General features: G+C 40.8%; 1 protein-coding gene across 1 annotated transcript in view; it reads left to right on the top strand.

Moving 5' to 3' along the window:
* LOC102206411 (receptor-type tyrosine-protein phosphatase U-like) overlaps positions 1-15,543 on the top strand; it is a 110,504-nt gene that overhangs the window by 73,424 nt on the left and 21,537 nt on the right. The window contains exons 19-22 of the mRNA XM_005744723.1: positions 2,622-2,658; positions 9,157-9,254; positions 11,598-11,714; positions 11,875-12,029. Coding sequence (XP_005744780.1) covers positions 2,622-2,658; positions 9,157-9,254; positions 11,598-11,714; positions 11,875-12,029 — 407 coding nt within the window. The remainder of the gene's footprint in view (positions 1-2,621; positions 2,659-9,156; positions 9,255-11,597; positions 11,715-11,874; positions 12,030-15,543) is intronic.

Genomic DNA, 15,543 nt, shown 5'->3' with positions numbered 1-15,543 from the left:
ACACAATTATCTTCACAAAATACATGTCATCGTCGGCTCGACTAAAAGCTAACCTGGTAGTAAGCCACGAAAGCACACCAAAATAACAAACTTTCTAACTGCCTGTCATAGATATGCACATGTTGATGAAACAGCTGAGCTTGATGCATCTCTGCTGTCGCAGTCTCGCGGGCTGTCTGGCTCTGGGCTCTGACCCGTTTCTATATAAAATCTCAGACTTTTGTTAATTTACGATATCTGACTGCTGCGACCTTGTTTCATATCACAGCAGGTCATCTTTGGGTTAATTAATCACACACCGGCGTGTCAGGAGAAGAAAAAAGATGAATATTGTAATTAAAGATGTGAAAATGTTATTTGACAGTTGTGTGTGTTGTGTCAAGTAGTCTTAAATCATCCATATTAGCTAAATGTCAAATCTATTTCATGGCAATAAGCAAACAGTTTACTTCCTGAACTATACCTGAAGTATAGCTACAAAAGCATCTGAAGCTGCACGTCTTCACAAATCAAAACGCTAAATGACACGTCTGTCAAATCAAACGCTGACAGAACAATGAGTTCGCTGAAGTGGTGATGAGAACTTATCTGAATTACATTTTGCAGGCAGTTTTTACCTGAAAGCAGCAGAGAACTGCTATTTAAAGTATTTATTTAGAGAATTTATTGCAGTGGAGAAGATACTTCAGTGGAGTCAGGACAGATAGAACAGATGGGCAACATTATAGTTTGATCCAATTTTAGACTCCTCACCCCGAAATTCAGTCATATATCATCAATGTTATGATGGTCTGCAGTTAATAAGGGCAGTTCTGTCCAAATTTTCAACCATGTATGAAAGCTCTGCATGAATTGATGGGCAGATTCTGTTTTGCTGTTCGAAGTACTACTGAGAGCAGGACACACATGCAACAGTAGGAGATGACTTCCAACAAAGCGATTCACATTTTGCTGCTGCCTACATGATTCGAGTAAAAAGAAATAGAATTTCTAGGAAAGGCTTTCTATTTACCATTACCAGCATGAGGAAAATGATTTTAACGGGAGTGCACATATTAGGAGCTGTTTCTTTTTTTAAGATAATAATAAGATTGGTGCAAACATCTTGTAGCAGCTTTTGAGTGGGATGTACTGTAATTGTTCCATTTACACAAAGAACTCCACAGGATGTTTCTTTCTGGTTTTCTTTCAAACAGGAATAATTTGTGTCCCCTAGAATCTAAAATACAATAGCAAAGTATTGAGTATAATATGAGTAAGATTTGCTAAAATATATACTTAGCCTTTTTTTTATGATTAAGTAGCTCGTCGTACACCCGCTGTTATTTTGTTTCTCATGCAACTGCTTTACAAATGCAGGCCGTGGTTCTCGGCTGAATTGCTTATTCTCACTGTTTTGCAAGGAGGACACAAAAATGTCTCTGACGTCCTTGACTGCTATCAGCGAGGATGATTAAAGTTCCTACGGGATTCTGATATGCAGTTCTGAGATGCATGATGAATATGAGTTCATTTCACGAAGGCCTGGTTTTCCTTGTCACAGGTTGTAGTTGGAACGAGCCAAATTTGTCAAAGCAAAACAAACTGAGAATCGTTTTATCGTCTTATTGTGATGGAATTGATACGCGTTCCACGTCTGCATGTCTTTACTTTTTCTTTTCAATCCATTGTGAATTCACATCGCTTCGTGTTTTTCTGCTTGCCTGCTGTTGGAAACTGTGGTTGCCAAGGTGACAGACAGGAAACCGGTCAGCTCAGGGGAAACTCGGCAACAGAGGCTCATGGGAATGGGTTCGCTGCAGTCTTTCGTAGCGATGACCATCCATCTCGGCATTGCTCTCCGGCATGACAGTTATGGAATGTAATTTGTGTTCCTGCTTGCTCAGTAGTGCATACATGTATATGAGCTCGAGGGGCTACAGGGACTGCGCTCTGTGTGTGTCTGTACAGTATTTTTACAAATGTTTACTGAATACAGCGGCTGCAATCACTTTACCTGCGATTCATGAGAGAGCGCACTAATCTTAATTCTGGGGATCTATCATGCTCGACTACTTTGCATTCAGCACACAGGTCTTTGCCTGGTGGAGGGCCAGAACGCCACTAATAGCCTTCCAGGCCGTGCACACTGTATCATAACTGCACTAATGCCAAGCAGAGCAGAAAGGAGACAGCCAGATCAGTCAGTGTCACTCAGGTAGAATTACTCCCAGAGCTGAAGATCGCTCACTTGTCAATCTACCTTTGATCAGCAGCCCAGGCTGCATGCAAAGCAGCACACACTAGGCTGCCTTTGAAATGCAGCTCCCTTGCTCTGGAATGAATGACCTGGCTCGGAGACAGGCAGAGAGAAACTTGAATTAATGCCATTTCTTCCTGCATTATAATTCAAGTGAGATTCTTCACCCAGAGCTAGGGCCCAAAAACAGTCCAAAGAATCTTTGGCTGGTCAAACACACACATACAGATTAGTTCTCAGAAAGATCTTCAGTCAAAGGTGGAGCATACCGCGTCCCACCAAGGCCCGAGCTGGTCCCAGAGTTCACGTTATCATGTATCCCTGTAATTTTTAACCCTCTGTCTGATTTCGTTTTTTCTTATCTCCACTGTCTGTCCCACAGGGCTACCAGCGATCAAACCACTTCATTGCCACTCAAGGTGAGTGTACGGCACGAAACCCAGCAGCAGTGTGTCACCGCTGGTATTTCAGATTGTTTGCAGCGCACTTTGCACAACAGCAGCCCAGCTGACAATATGAAAATGAGTTAGCTGAATTAATAATGTGTAAACAACAAGGAGCCCGTGTTGCATCACGTTCACATCTGGATTTCCACCACAAACAAGCCTTTTCCTCCATCTGTGAGAAACGCTCTCGGAGCAGCCGACTGTACCCGTCAGTCAGCCGACACTGTAAACTGCTGAGTGTCGCTGTGTCTGAAGTTCTGCTTCCGTCTCTCTCCTCCCTGCCATCTGCATGTGTGGCACAACATCTCTCTGATGTAGTTTTGATTCACTATATAGGCTGCATTTCCCAAGCGGCACACTCAGGCACACCCTCACTCAGAGCGAGACAGAATGAAAGAGAGACATGCACTGAGAGAGAGAGCAAGACATTTTCTCTGTTCTCTGCTGACTCTGATCCTGTTTATTCACTGAATGTGTTTTTCACTCTGTAATCCCCCTCTGATTTCTTCCCATCTTTCACTTTGCTCTCAGTTCTGCCGCTTCTCAAAAGTAACCTCTGAAAATTTCTCTCCTTCTCTTTCTTTAACGTTTTGCTCTTCGTGCACACACGAGCGCAGGCGGGAGGTGGAAGGGGTGCCAGTGTGACTTTCAAGTAGAAGTAAAAATTTACTTTGGGTTAAGATGTGGTTGAAAATCAGTTCACAAAATGAGAATGAGAATGAATTGAAGAATGAGACAGAGGAGTTCCTTTATTTTGGAAATGAATGCTCCGTGCTCATTTCCTGTGTGTCGATTCACCCGCTCTCCCTCCGTTCAAGTCTGCTCTACTGTCCTGTTGTAAAATCAAAGCTAAATGCCCCAAAATAAATCTTTTAAAACAACTATGAGTTTATTAAAACAGCTGGGCAGACCAATAAGCACCTTTACTTTAACACTTTCACTTTACAGATGCAAATATGCAGAGTTTTTCACTGCAATTCCCCTCACAGGGGCATCATTCCACAACAAAATCCCAGGAATTGCCAAATATAATCATAGCCAGTTCAGTGGGCTTTCCTTTTTTAAACCAAGTCAAATGTACAGCATCTCCAAAGTCACACATTTACCACTCCCTGTGCTGAATACGGGACAGTTCACATTTCACTGAATGTTGACCAGAAAATGAGATTTGTCGTGACTGCTGAAAAATGTGGAGCTACATGTTGTAATTTTCTTAGAAAGAACTTTTTGTTCCAACGTAGAATTTTTGAAGACACTATAGAATAATATTAATAATCCTGATAAATGTACCCTAAAATTGGGCACTCCTATAGTGTTGTAAATGTCTATAAGGCAGTAAATACACAGCTGTCTTTACGTAGCATTTTGGGAGCGATTTTGGACTCGGAAATATTTTCTGCTCTGAGTTTTCTGTTCAGTAGAAGGATGGTTCTGTCAGGACTGTTACAATCCTGACATGTTAACAAAAGGACATTTTCCACCAACTCCTGTTGATCCAGAGGATAGAGAGTAGTGATGTAATGAGGCAACTGTTGTTGTGATTTGGGACTGTACAAATAAAACTGAATTGAAATTGAATTAAATGTACTTTGGTAAAGGATATTATCAAAACTCTGTCCCGCATAGATAAGGTTGTGTCGCCCTCTGCCTCATACACAGATCAGGACTCTCACTCTTACCTGTAACTGCTTCTGTGTCTTCACCTTGACTTGACTTACACTGCAGCTCTGCAAGTAGTGAGCCACAACAGATAAAACTAGTTTGTCGGAGCATCTTTGCAACACTGGTTTAACACATAACTGTTCTATATTGTGGAAAAAAGCAGTAAAAAGAATAATCGAGCCATTTTTTCAAAAATATTATTAAGCTCAATTGAATCCATTAAACTATGATCAGCTCTTATTTGTTTCCCTGCTCTAACCTAACATGAGTTAATTTGACTTTCCAGTCTCGCACAAATATGATACACTTTTAAAATTCTTTTTTTTCTGTTGTCATTGATGGAGAAATAAAAAAAAATTGCTCCAAACTCTGTAGTTGATGCTCAAATTCAATTAATTAATTTAAAATGGAAAATAACTGATTATTCTCTGATATCCAGCCTTAGGTCTGACAACCTCAGACTTTATCAGCGCTTTACATTGTAAGTTGTTAAATGCAACTTACAGCACAAAGCGAGATATATTTTTGTTGAGAAAATTACTTTTTGAATATATTAAATATAAGTTTAATGAAAACTAGCTGCTATAATTGCCTGTGTCACTATTAACTTAGTGGAACTAAGTTTAATCATGCATAACTTCAAGCAATAATTCAATTTAAATGGTTGTTATATAAAAATACAATTTCTTATTGTTTTTCTCTTCTCCTATAGAGTTGTGATGAAGGCATGAAGAAAGAAATTAGCGATAGACATCAACACTTCTTTTTTTTTTAAGCAGGTCTTAAAGTTTTGTTTCCTGGACACTTTCAGCGTCCTTCAGTGGGGACTCAGTTCTGAAACACATTTGCTCTTTAATGATCAGAAGGTTGCTGCTTTATTTGCTGTTTGCTGAAAGTCTATTTTATCTCCATTTTCAATTGCAGTCTAATATATTCATGAGTTTGGGTTCCTAAGTTACCATATGTTTCATTTTTTGGAGATCTGAATCTATCTGAATTTCAGGAGCGGGACCACGCCTCCAAACACGCCCCTTCCGGTTCTTATCTATATATGACCCCCCCCTTCCCTCCCTAATTCTACAAGCTGTTTGCTCTTGTTTTTGGGCCCTACCCTTTCTCCCCTTTATCAATTCATTCACTTCTCATTAGTACATGGGGAACTGCCGCCAGTTCCCTCCGAGGCCTTCCCCAAACTGCAGCTCAATACGTGTTTAGGCCATTTGCCTTTTTCTACTAAAAAAATGCCATCAACCTAAACTGAGGACTTGGGCCCAGGTAGTACATACACAATCATAATCAATTCATAAATATGTAAAATGTAAAACTAGCTGAAATTATAAATAACACTATGGAAATAAGTTATAGTTGAGGAGGTAACAGCATTACTTTAGCTGTGAGACTCATGTACTGTAGAGCAGCGGTCCCCAACCCCCGGGCCTCGGACCCGTCTGTGAGTCGTTTGGTATCGGACCGCGAGAGTTGAGGCTCAGGTGTGAAATGTATAGTTTTCAGGGTTTTTATCGGTTTTCAGCGTTATTTTATTGTCGTTTTTATCGTTTACTCGGTTTTCCTGGGTCTTTTCACGTGTGTTATGAATAAATTTTCTTTTTTTCGGTACTGGTACTAGTTTTATTTTGTTGTATTTATCTGCGACACCTTAAAGGCCGGTCCGTGAAAATATTGCCGGGCATAAACCGGTCCGTGGCGCAAAAAAGGTTGGAGACCGCTGCTGTAGAGTGTACGTACAGTGACTCATCATTAAAGCTGCAATTTGCCCCTCACACTCTGCACACTCCTAGCATCATGCTGTGCATACGTGTGCCGTGAGCCCCGGGTGGTCAGCTGTGGCGATGTGTTGGGTTTGATTTGTTGTATCTTAGATGAGTCGTAAGACAGCTGAGCTCTTGCAGCAGGTGCTTTGGGCTAGCTCTCTATTATGTCCAGGGGAGCGGGAGGAGACGGGTGATAGGAGAGGCAGACAGGGAGGAGAAATGCTAAGTGTACTCCACAAACTCCGGTCCACAGTGGCAGTAAGTTATGCCGTGCATACAGATTTACCCAGCTGCTGGGATCAAACATGATCCATCTCTCGCCTGACTGTCCCCTCCCTCTGGTGATGTATTAGTGCGCTTCTCCTACTGCTGAAAAATTATCATCTCGCATATCTAATACACATAAAATAAGACTGCAGCAATCGCTAACAGGGGGGCGAGCCATGAATAACCCGTAAGGAGGAGGAAAAACAGTGGTTAAAGTAGCTGCCCACGTGCGCACTTTAAAACGTACTCAGGCTGGAGCTGACTCACCTTGGGTTGACTGGAATCAATACAGACCAGTACACGGCTGTTACGAAAGCCAGAGCTCTTGTCATGCTCTGATTTTAACAGGCAAGTAACGCTGTTCCTCCTCCTGTTGTCTTTGCATGTTTGCCCCGGGGCATGTAGTCAAAGGCATGCTTTTTGATTCCACAACTGTGCAAATAAAAGCTGTGAAACAAGCACTGCTTTATATCTCTTTCTATTTATTTATCTGTTGAAACACAAAGCCTCAGAAACCCTGTATCGCCTTTCTCATTTAATTTTTACACAAATTAGAGTTATTAAAAACAAAAGAAAAACACCTGAAGCTCTCTGCGCTCTCTCTCTCTCCTTTGGCAGGGCGGACTTTTGAAGTGCCTTTTTGGTAGCCAGTGTGTACAAGCATTCATTGTTTCAGCTCTTTCAGATATAAACTTTAAGGGTCACTGGACTTCTTGAAGTTTGTGGAAAAAACTTCGCTGTGTTCCTTGAACTCTACCTCAGCAGTTTCTCCACTACGTGAGGGGCACATTGCTCTGCTGGGAGGGTTCTGCTGCCGACAGGTCATTGATCCAGGGGGTGGAGCTCAGGTGGGAGGGTTGTATGGAATTATGCTTGCAGGAATACCAGGACCCAAGGCTTCCAACCAGAACATTGCATTCTAAGCAAGCGATTAAGTGATCAATGTTTTTTCACATCTCACACTGTTGTTTCTCACACAGTTGACTTTAAACAGTCAGGCTGCTCTTTTTAATCTCAGTGTCAGGACACGAAACTACCTGACATATCTACGTTTGGAGATCACAGTCAAAGGGGAATATTTGAATTCGTTTGCAGGAGTTTATTAAAAGGATTTGGAGGCTTAATCAATATGAACATTACAGAAAGTTAATTTCTGACCACCCGCACGTACAGTGCATCTATATTTCTATTTCCCAGTAAATCTGTGAATCTGCTGAGACAAACACTGGTGAACTGTGGCCAGTGAGTTTGCACGGACAGACTGGAAGGTCAGATAAGATAAGATATTAGAGAAGATAAAATAATATAAGATAAACCTTTGTTAGTCCCACACGTGGGAAATTTGTTTGGCCACGGCAGAAAGTGGGTAGTACAAAGTTAACAGCATCACACACAATCTTGAAGTCCATTATCATATGTGCCTCAGTGGAAGTTTTTGTGTTAGTCCCAGCTTTGAGAGGATTTTTTTTCACTTCATGTGTGCTTGTTCTTTCCTACATATATCTCAAGATTTGAATAATATGTACTTAATATGTATGTACACGTATTACAGCTTAATAATATGTATACAGCTGACACAGATAATCGTAACGAGACAGGGCAGGAGCAACACAACATGACGCATACTGACGGGAGACTGTCAAAGTAAAACAGGAAGTACACAGAGGCGCAGACAGGAGGAGAGAGGGAGCACGGGGAGAGCACAGACATAACGGGCTGGGGGAAAACATGGAATAAAACACGAGAGAAACGAGGGCTCACAGATACACAGAGGGGCACACAGGGGGTAAAAGTCACAAGGGGAAGTCAAATAAGGAACAAAATACATGGAACTGAGAATGCTGGGCCAACATGGCCCAGGATCATGACAACTTTATCAAGGAAATAATTGCATTTTAAGGGTATTTCCGGTAGTTTTCTAAAAAAAAAATGTATTTGCTGCTTTAAAGAGAATTTCAAGCAGTGTGTAGTTTGTGGTTTTTTTTGTTAACCGCTGCCAAAGTGTGGCCCACTCATGTTTTGTAACATTTTCTGGACAGCAGTGAAGCTCCATGCAAAGAGGACTAAGATGTGTAAGAATCTGATTATGCAGTCATAGCTTAGTAGTAGTGACTCTTCATTTCGTACAGAAAATGTCAAATATCATCAGCCTGATGATTTAAGTGTCTGTGAGGTTCAGTTGTGATCTCGGGCCCAGATTTACACAGGAAAAATTACTATGTGAATGTTTTTGCATACAAAGACATTTAGAGCAGTTACATGAAAGAAGATGATATTTCTGTTAGACAAACTGTGTGGGCTGAAATGAATCCATACTTGGTTCGCTGAAATACATGTAGTGCGTTTGGCAAAGGAGTCAGTATGAAGGAGGACCTTGTGATATTATTAACACAACAGTGTAATGAAATCAATGAAAGTGTCATCTTCTCCTGGAAGCTGTGATTTGTGTCAGCCACTGGTGCCTGGGAAAGGCAACACAGAAGCTTATTTGCACAATGGCGGAGGATTTGTGGGTGTATTGAAATGACATTTCTCCGTAGTATTAGAACAGAGAGCGGGCAATAGTTCATGAATGACACATTGTTACTCTATTCCCTGGCATGGATTACACACTGCCTGTACATTGATGGTTATTGCTGCTATTTTCTCTGACTTATTATCATCTCTCATCCTTCCATATCGTCCTCTCTCCTTCTGTAACTTCTCTTCCTCTTCCTCCCTGTTTCCACTCTTCCACTTGTAACTCTGTTGTGTATCTCCTCCTCCACAGGCCCCAAGCAAGAGATGATCTACGATTTCTGGCGGATGGTTTGGCAGGAGAACTGCTTCAGCATTGTCATGATCACCAAGCTGGTGGAGGTGGGCAGGGTAGGTTTCCCTCGCCTTTGTCCTGTGACCTCTTTAGCCGCCTGTGAAGATGAATGGAGAGATGGATTCTGAAGTTCCCTTTATCAGGGGCTATATATTAGAAGAGCTGCTCCACTCTGTTTTTGTGGGAGGAAATGGCAGCAGCTGTCTGATCATGAGTGATCACCTTTTACTTTGGTGGCTGTGGTCCAAGGTCAGAGCTTTGATGTTGATGAAGGCCTATGGTGAAGTACTGGAATACAGTAGACGCTTATACTCTTCCTATCTGCTGAATGCAGAAAGCTACAGTTTGTACTCAAAATGTATACAAAAGCAACTGTACAATTCCTAAAATATCATAACTAAGAAATATACCTCAGTTAGGGAAGCATTATTGGTAGTGAACAGAAAAGGGCATACTGTTGGGATACCACAAACTGTTATACTACAGTCACACCAGCAAAAACAGCCCACAACACAACCAAACTTACTGCAAAATGTTTGCAGTGATCTCTTTGCCTTTGAAACGGTTCCTCGGGCACATGATCTACATCTTCAGAGCAGCTCTGGTGCATGAGGACATGTCGGTTTGCAGTTGAATGAGAACAAATTGCTGATTACATGCAATTTGGTTTGTTGTAATACAACAGTGAACTGTAATAATTTGGCATCTGTTGCAAACATGTTGCAATCTACACAGAAATTCACATTACCTGTATACATTCAGAAGCTCATACAGTTGAGAGAGAACTTCAGAAACTCTTCCACAAAGAATGACGCACTTGCTGCAGGACAATTGCAAAATGGCATAAGTGCAGACAGGTGCTCCACAACTTTGCCTTTATATAGGAATGCGACCAGAATACAAACAGCTGGCAACCAGTTAAGTTGAGTCCCCAATTTTAAAGAGAGTTGCAGTGATCAGCAGAGACTGGCTCAGACTGGTTCGTCTGATTTTATAAATTAGAAGGCAGTCCAAGTGGCACTGCAAGTAGCACTGTCACTCACCTTGCAATCGAAAGTGGTTACCCAGAAGTTGAGGGTGCCGCATGCTCAGGCTTTGGGCAACCGTTTGGTCACAGAAATTACTTGCAATTGTTTGCTGAATGTGAAAAAAATCAATGCAAATTCTGGGCAGCAATTTGTCCCAAATTGCAGGGAGGTTGCCATCCCATTTTTACTCTCATGTGACTGAGCTTTTAGGTAGTTTTCTAAGTAGTTTCTTGGGTTGCTCTAATGAAACCTAAGAAATATCTTAATAACCAGTAAAGTAATTGACTGTTTGCAGTTGTTAAATATTTTGTGTGTAACTATTTTATATTAACATGTATTTCACCCTAAATATGATTGTGTCTGTAGCAAATCTTACTATGCTTAGTTAAAACGAACATTTAGATTGACATTGCTTTAGTGTAATGTTTTACTTCAGTACATAGTAAACAAAAATCTTGTGTCAGCTCAAGTTAGTGATCGTATTTAAGTTTTCATTTTTTCTTAACTTTACAGTCTCTGGATCCTAAATTAGCTAGCAAGTTTTAAATTAGCTGTGTTTAGTATTGTGTACATTTCAATAGACTGTTGGCATGACAGATTACTGGAAAGAATGCTTTGAATCATGAAAATAAATGAAAGGCCTGCACCTCACAATCTTCTCCACAGATTGCTTCTCACTCATTTTAAACTGCAATACATTTCAAGCAGGCTTTTAGAATAGAAGTTACAGTTTAGCAGTTGTTTCCCTTCCAGAAGCATAAATGAAACATAAAGCATACAAATGGAACGGCATCTCTTTTTGTGAAATTCAAATAACTTTCCAATCACACGTCCAAGCAAGTGTCGGCCAGGGTCACATATTAACAGTGACAAAAAAATATAAAAGCCTGAACTGTGAAATAATTAATCAATTTTAAATTAATTTTATGAAACCTTCTGTCAATTAAAAGAATTAAGAAATATAAATGTGATTTTTATTTTAAGAACTTGTTCTACGTCCAGCACTTTTGTACAATTCAAAATACATTGTGCTATTTATTTAGTGTTTTTTTAAGAAATAAAATCACATTGATGATGTAGAGGGCAACGCCCCCATCGGTCACAGCAGATGGCCGCCCCTGTCTTTCCTGATTCTGCTGGAGGTTTCTTCCTGTAAGAACGGAGGTTTTTCTTCCCACTTTCGCCAAGTGTTCATTCATAGAGGACGTCGTCTGATTATTAAGATTTTCACTGTCACTGTAGCTTCCTTACCTTATGATATAAAACACTGTGACGTGATTATAACTGAGCTGAGCTGAATTAATACCTGGTTATATTAATTCAGCCATACATTAACTGTATTTAACCTGTAACTGAACTTTCTTTGTTCAGATGAAGTGCTGTAAGTATTGGCCCGATGACACAGAGCTCTACGGTGACATCAAGATAACACTGCTGAAGACTGAAACACTTGCAGAGTACACTGTGCGCACCTTTGCCATGGAGAGGGTGAGTCATACTCTTGCATTATTTTTATATCAAACCTGTGAGTGTGGCCGGTGTGCGTCATTTGTACCCAGCAGCTCAGCTCTCATGTCTTTTTTATTTCAGCTATTTCACTTCTTATAATCATCACTTCACATTACACCTGACTCATTGTTTGTTTTAGAGAGGTTACCCTGCCAAACACGAAGTGTGCCAGTTCCACTTCACCTCTTGGCCTGAGCACGGCGTGCCGTACCACGCTACGGGCCTGTTGGCTTTCCTGCGCCGGGTCAAGGCCTCGACTCCTCCTGATGCTGGACCTGTGGTGGTCCACTGCAGGTAACATCCCTTCTGTCCTGATAATAAGCAAATTGCCTAACAGATATGGTGGCTGTAAATACTCCCTCCTATAAATACGCCATGTTCAACATGTTCCAGTGCGCTTAGATAGCACTTAGCACTGCGTTTTTTTAGCTTCAGTTTGTGTTTTTCTGCATTTCTCAAAATAACTGTCAGCTTCTCTGTGCTGTGTTTGTGTTGTGGAGAGCACAAAAATGTTGATAAAATAAAATGCTTCACACATACCCAGAAAACATTCACAAAGACGCAGGTGGTAGGATTTTTCACAACGGGCAAGGACAGCGTCTGGCTTTTCAGGGAAGAATTTTTTTAAGCTGTCTGTTGACTAATAATTGTTATTAGACCTGCAGCAGAAGCTTTTGCTCACAGATTTCTTTTTGATCCATTTGGGCATTTTTTTCAACATAGAAAATATAGAAAGAAATATAGAACAAGTTCTCATGCTACAATCACGATTAACTTACTTCTACTGTAGAGAAATTGCTAATGTAACACTGCCAACAGTTTGTTAGGGCTGCTGTGAAAGCTGTGAATTGAACTCTGGTGCATTCTAAGGAGCTTGGAAAGAAAAGCGTCTGGATTTCCAGACGCTTTTCTTTCCAAGCTCCTTAGACTACGATGACCTGGATGACTGAGAACCTTCACAGACAACTCTGGTGCATCTTATAATAAGCCATCTGTATAAGTGACATAGCTTCTGTTCGTGCAAATCATTTGGTAACTATGGTAACACCCTGTCAGCTTATTAAGTCCATTAGAGAACTTGACAACAGCAAACCTGTGCCAACACTTCACAGCGAAACCAAGTTTGAAAATGCATTTATTTCATTCTGTCTCTACCTCTTTGTCATAACATACAATGATGTGCAGGATAACTGTTCCTACAGCGTTCACTTTAAAGTGGAGCATGACTTGCTCTGCTCCAGTGAAATTTATTTTATTTCAACACCTGGGATCCCTAAAGTGCTTAAGATGCTGGATGAAAGTCAAAAAAATGTCATATGAATCAATTAAATGCCAGTTTGAGTAACAAACAGCTTTACAACAAACAAGTCTGAATGCAAAAATCCAGTGTGTGTACACAAGTAGCTGCCGTATGTAATCACTCACAACAGAAAAACTAATGAGAAACACAAATGAAATGAATGAATGTTTTAAAGCCTAATGTTAGTGTTTTGACCATCACATCTTAGTTCTTCTTTAACCTCAAGTGATCATATTTGGGTGATAAGGTGGTTTTAAATATTATTTATACAATAAAAATTCACACTATATTTTGGCCCTTCAGGAACTGAGAGAAATGTCCATGCAACAGGGTCAGTCACAAAAATCTCTGAGTTTTCACTGCACACAAACTTTTCATTGCACTCTTTTTGTAAATACAGGGTGGGCCATTTATATGGATACACCGTAATAACATGGGAATGGTTGGTGATATTAAAGTCCTGTTTGTGGCACATTAGTATATGTGAGGGGGCAAACTCCTCAAGATGGGTGGTGACCATGGTGGCCATTTAGAAGTCGGCCATCTTGGATACAACTTTGTGACACATCAAACTTATTGGTAATGTCACAAGAAAAACAATGGTGTGCTTGGTTTCAACGTAACTTTATTCTTTCATGAGTTATTTACAAGTTTCTCTTCGTTCACAGCCATTGACATGTCAAAGAGGTTAACACGTGAGGAGCGGATCGAAATTGTGTTGAAATCTGGTGAACGCAGTAACCGGGTCATTGATTTCAATGCAAGACACCCTACGAGACCACCCATCTCCCATGCTACAGTCAGCAAACTGCTTGATAAGTTTTGTGAAACTGGTTCAGTGTTGGATTTGCCAAAATGTAGACACAAAAAAACTGTCACTAATGAAGAAACATCAGTGGCTGTTCAGCAAGAGCCCACAGCGTAGCACTCGCCGAATGTCACTGGAGAGAGGCATTAGTCGAACATCCCTTCGGCGGATATTAGCTACTCACAAATGGCACCCTTACAAACTCCAGCTACTGCAGCATCTCAACGAGGATGACCCAGATTGGTGCACAGAATTTGCAGAATGGGCAAATCAAAAATTGGAGCAGGACCCTCAGTTCACGCAGAAGATTTTGTTCAGTGATGAGGCAAACTTTTATGTGAATGGTGACGTTAACAAACAAAACCACTGCTATTGGTCTGACACTAACCCACATTGGATGGATCCCTCCAAGACTGTTGGAACAACAAAACTGATGGTTTGGTGTGGTATATGGGGTACAACGATAGTGGGTCCATTCTTCATCAATGGAAACCTCAAGGCCGTCGTGGGCCAGTTGAAAGGCCCCCAAGGTCTCCTGATCTGACCCCCTTAGACTTTTGTCTTTGGGGTCACCTGAAGGCAGTTGTCTATGGTGTGAAGATACGAGATGTGCAGCACCTGAAACTACAGATACTGGATGCCTGTGCTGGCATTTCTCCTGCGGTGTTGCTATCAGTGTGTGAAGAGTGGGAGAAGAGGGCTGCATTGACAATCCAACACAATGGGCAGCACATTGAACACATTTTATAAGTGGTCAGAAACTTGTAAATAACTCATGAAAGAATAAAGTTACATTGAAACCAAGCACACCATTGTTTTTCTTGTGACATTACCAATAAGTTTGATGTGTCACACGGCCCTCTTCCTATTGAAAAAACAAAAGTTGTATCCAAGATGGCCGACTTCTAAATGGCCACCATGGTCACCACCCATCTTGAGGAGTTTGCCCCCTCACATATACTAATGTGCCACAAACAGGACTTTAATATCACCAACCATTCCCATGTTATTACGGTGTATCCATACAAATGGCCCAGCCTGTACAGACAGGACTTCATTTATGCCAAAACCCAGTTTGCACTAGCCCCATGCAACAGCTTCCTGTTTTGCCACCCACTTGATGTGAAAGCAGCCACACCTTTAATCATGGACTGAGTTTAAAAAAAATGATGAAGACCAAAACCATGAGAATAAAATTCTCTTTGTTGCTTACCATTATTAATGGCCCCCAAAGTTGCTGCAGAATGAGCACAGATATTTTAAATATAAACAGATAGTTGGGTAACCTGTGTCTCAGTTCATTAAAATACATTTTTACTTTTTAGTTATTGTTCACAATTACTTTTTACAAATGTGTGAGTGGTATTGTAGTTAAACTCTTTGTGATGTGATGCTGTAGAAAATAATAATCCAACAGGGCTAGAGAATGGATTTATGACAAGTGGTATTATTTGTTCAGTCCTGAGGAAAACATACAGCCATATAGACAGACAAGTAAGTCAGTCACTGATGGAAAATTCCACTGTCAGGAACTACATTTTAATGAAATGTATGTCTATTGTTTTGTTAGTGTCTGGTTATTAAATAAACAGGTGTTATATAGCTCTTTTCTACTCTACTTGAGAAGTCAAAGTGCTTCACACAACTTGCCTGATTCACTCATCCACACGCATTCATACAAGCACTTTAAGTGATTTTCT

Source organism: Pundamilia nyererei, unplaced genomic scaffold (assembly GCF_000239375.1).
Source record: "Pundamilia nyererei isolate P.nyererei 1_Seehausen unplaced genomic scaffold, PunNye1.0 scaffold00148, whole genome shotgun sequence".
NCBI lineage: Eukaryota > Metazoa > Chordata > Actinopteri > Cichliformes > Cichlidae > Pundamilia > Pundamilia nyererei.
This window is presented reverse-complemented; position numbering and strand designations above follow the sequence as displayed.